Raw genomic sequence first — 3791 nt, forward strand, 5'->3', positions numbered from 1 at the left:
CACCACCAATCACAGGAAGAAATCTGGTTTCCTCTGTTCTAAAATGTGGGAATCTTTTATATTCCCATCAAAAGACCAGGTGGTATTGCTTGGCGTTGAAGGCTAGAAATGTTCCTTGTTTGAATGCAAATCAACGGAATATTCATGTGTTTATTTATTTAGTCTCTGCTATATTCAAAGCATTTGCTGAGCTCTGGGCAGGCTGCAGAGAACAATGAGACACTACCTGATTGGTTCACAGGGCTGATTTCAAATCACACAAATAAATCCTTCCAAAGAAAAACCAGCAGGTGACAATATAACCCAAGGAAGAAGAAGCAACAGGAACTCTACAGGGATAAAGGGGAGCTTTTGAGAGAAGATTGACTTTCAGCTGACTTTAAATCTTTAAAAGAAATTTTCAGACAGGTCTAGGCAGAGAAGAATATCCTTGGTAGAAGAAATAGCATATGCAAAGGACCAACTCTTATACTGAGGTCGCTATCAACAACTCATAATTTCAAAACACAAAGACGAGATGAGGAAGTGAGGCAGGAGGAGGCCATGTGGAAGACCTTTGAAATTTGAAGCAGTGAAGAGGTCTGCCCAAGTGGCAGTTTTGGAAAGTACACTCATACAGGGTTGGTCATGGAGAAATAAGTCGGGGCTATGTCGAAGGCTTTTGGAGCAGCCTACGTTAGCAATCAGGATCACTATGAAGTCACTTGTAATGAGTCTGAAGGTAGAGAAGGGGCAGGAAATTGAGGAAAGCACTTGTGGATAAAACATAAAGGGAATTCTTAACAGGTAACTGAACGGAAGAACAAAGATCCATATTTGAGAGTTTGAAATGCCCACCAAAAGAACAATCCAGTTTCACTTTCCTCTGTCTCAAAGCTGCTAACGACCCTGTAATGTAAACTCCTCTCTGCCTAGCTGAAAAGAGCAGGCTTGGTGTGGGGAACTCAACCTTGGAAGCCAGAGAGACTCCCTTTCCAGGGACTGGGGAAGTTGGGGAGTGTCCACCTGAGGGCGCTTCGAATAGCCCTTGTGTGTTTGAAATGAAAAACATATTGTTCCTGTCCATCTCTTTCGTGACCCTCTCAAGCCTTTTCAGGGAAGTGTTTTTAAGTTCTTTTGGTAAAATCCATGCGTTTCAATGGAAAAGACTGGCGTCTTGATGGCAGCTGGCAGGGTTTAGGTGTAGCCGTCGCGCAGTGCTTTACCGCCATCTGCAGGCAGCATAAATATTGCAACCAAAAAGCCGGAGCCCATTTCCTCTTCCTGTCTCTTGACTTCAAATCTCATTAACTTTATGGGATGCTTTCTTGGTCCTGAGCCACGCAAAAGCAATTGGTCGAAAGAAGGGGAAATTAGAAGCTATCTCAGCTGGCAGGCTGTGTGTGAACTTAATGTCTAATTAAGTAACTGAAGTTCAATAAGCAAGTTTTTAGGATGACTTCAAATTATTCAGCCTTAAAAGGATGAATCTTAGGGTTTATGTTTAGTGACAAAGATAATTTTAAGAAGGGAAATGGCAAAGAATTAACGAAGACAGTGAAAGGAGTTTCAGTAAAGTCATTACCCTTTAAAAACCTTCAAGTCTGTGGGAAGGGCTGCTGACCAAAGCTCACCCCTAAGAATTTTGAGATTCCAAAGTTAGAAATCTCTCTCATCCCTCAGAAGAATGGCCCAACCTTATCTTGTCATAGAATATCGTTAGAAGCAGAAAATTGTTTCTAAAAAGCATCCTATAACAGTTGAATGCTCTAGAGTGGGGTATGGCTGTATCTCACAATCCTAGATTGGATAAAATATTAGAATATGAATTATTGCAAAGCAGTAACTAGTACTTCTATTATTTATTATGAGTCAGATGTTCTTATGCTTTTTATATATTGCCCAATCCTCAAAAATATTCTGCAGTATATACTGTAAATATCTCTATGTGAAGATGAGGGAATTTATGCACAAATGGACCATGTCCAAGGTTACACAGGTAGGCCTGCACTGTCCTGGTCTCAGATCCCCTTCTTAGCTTTGGGTTTGGCCCCAGCACAGTCTCTACATTACCAGAATGCTTACGGTAGAAATGTAGAACAAGTACAAATTTCTGCTTGCACCCAAAGTTTCTCTTACAGCCCCACCCCATTTATAGTCATAAAGGGTCTTCTTCGGAGCACCGCAGAGTCTACCAGACCATGTTGAAGTGGATTCTCCCTCCCCGTGTCAGCTCCCCTAACAAAGAGAGGAAGGACAGAGTCAGACCTCAGGTGTGATGTGTCCATACCTTCGCTATCCTTTCAGGATGGTGATGCCTAAGCAGCTCAGGTCTGATTCATAGCCAACAATAGTCGTAAAAGGTCTTACCCGGAGAGTCAGATGGAGACAGCGGGTTAGCAAGGCCACCACCAGACACCTGAGGGTAGGGCCAGGCATGGGAAGACATTGGTCACTTTTCCGGGAAGTTTACTCCTGTAGAAGGCTATCTGTCAAAGACATTGACTTGTGGAAATCACGAGAGGGATTAAAATGCTCATTCTTGTATCTGGCCAGGCTGCGGTTTTCACCTGTGGCTAGTCACATCAGAAATATTGATTTAAGCTTGGGATCAGAGGGAGCTCGGCTAAGCTTTCGGTATGTGTAGTAGATTCTCAGACGTCAGTCCCATCTAAGTGTGCATCCCGACTCCGCTGCTTTTTAAGCTACAGCACCACAGATATGGTTGCCAATAAACTGTCTACGTCTCAGACATGTAGCTCGTGGAACTTCATATCCTTTAAGCATGATAGATGTGAGGCAAACTAGCCCACTGCTCAGGGTGCTGCCCACACTGACCATGACAGATAGCATTCCCATCCCTCTAAAGAAGAGGGAAAACCACATGACAGTTTCATTTTGAGAATGCTTAATATGTTTCTTTTTGCACCCCCACAGATATTATGACAAGAAATATCAAGTATTTCTCAAGATGGTTGAGCACCAGAAGGAATATTCAGCAATCATGAATGGAAACTGAGCAGCATTTGTGAGTGAAGACTCTGGGCCATTTGTTAGGCATTCCTGTGTTTTCATCTTATGGCCGGTGCCCTGTAGGTACCATTTTGGCATGCCTGTCTTATCTTTTAATAAAAACTTGGACATGCACAAGCATAAGTGGAGTTGTTCATGTCTGTGTCCAGATGCTGAATTTATTTACCTGGCCGTTTCTAAGGTGCTTCCCCGGTAGCAGAAGCTTCGTAAAGGATCATGGGATCTAAGACAGACCTTGGAGCATCATTCATCCTGTGGAGACTTGTTCATTCTTCCCATGTTGGCTTTTAAACCTGATTCACTTTGCTTTAAGTGGAAGAACCTGATGCTCATTCTGTATACTACATTAGGTTAGCTCCTTCTACACGTTAGGGTCAGGCACCGCTTTTAACTGCAGAATTGTCATTTTGCAGCTATCATATTAAAGATTGGGATGGTCAGGAGTCATCCATAGATACCGGAGGAAAATTTCATAAGTAACAGGATGTATAAATACTCTCTAAAATGCTTCTTCACCAATGATTGATTGCAAGAAGGGGGAAAAAAGAATGTCAAATACACAAAGAAACAGGGCACCACACAGCATCTTTGCTGACTTCAGATGACCAAATGTGCACCATGTGCTTCTGGATGTGACACTCTGACGAAGAAACAGCATCGCCCTTGCTGGGAATTCACAGTCCAAACAGAATGGTTAGGAAACCTCAGCAAACCTCAGCTGAGACACATTCCATTTCCACAGGCTGTAGTATTCAAAACTGTCTTACATGAAGACAAAG

General features: G+C 42.7%; 1 protein-coding gene across 3 annotated transcripts in view; it reads left to right on the forward strand.

Annotated features, from left to right (window-relative positions):
* The window catches only part of Fggy (FGGY carbohydrate kinase domain containing), a 373913-nt gene extending 370787 nt beyond the window's left edge, over positions 1-3126 (forward strand). For all 3 annotated transcript variants that reach the window (XM_013348239.2, XM_026781785.1, XM_005352745.2), the window contains exon 16: positions 2917-3126. In XM_013348239.2, coding sequence (XP_013203693.1) covers positions 2917-2998 — 82 coding nt within the window. In that variant the 3' untranslated portion in view covers positions 2999-3126. The remainder of the gene's footprint in view (positions 1-2916) is intronic.
* Positions 3127-3791: the final 665 nt, after the last annotated feature.

The sequence above is a fragment of the Microtus ochrogaster genome, chromosome 10 (genome assembly GCF_000317375.1).
Source record: "Microtus ochrogaster isolate Prairie Vole_2 chromosome 10, MicOch1.0, whole genome shotgun sequence".
Taxonomy (NCBI): domain Eukaryota; kingdom Metazoa; phylum Chordata; class Mammalia; order Rodentia; family Cricetidae; genus Microtus; species Microtus ochrogaster.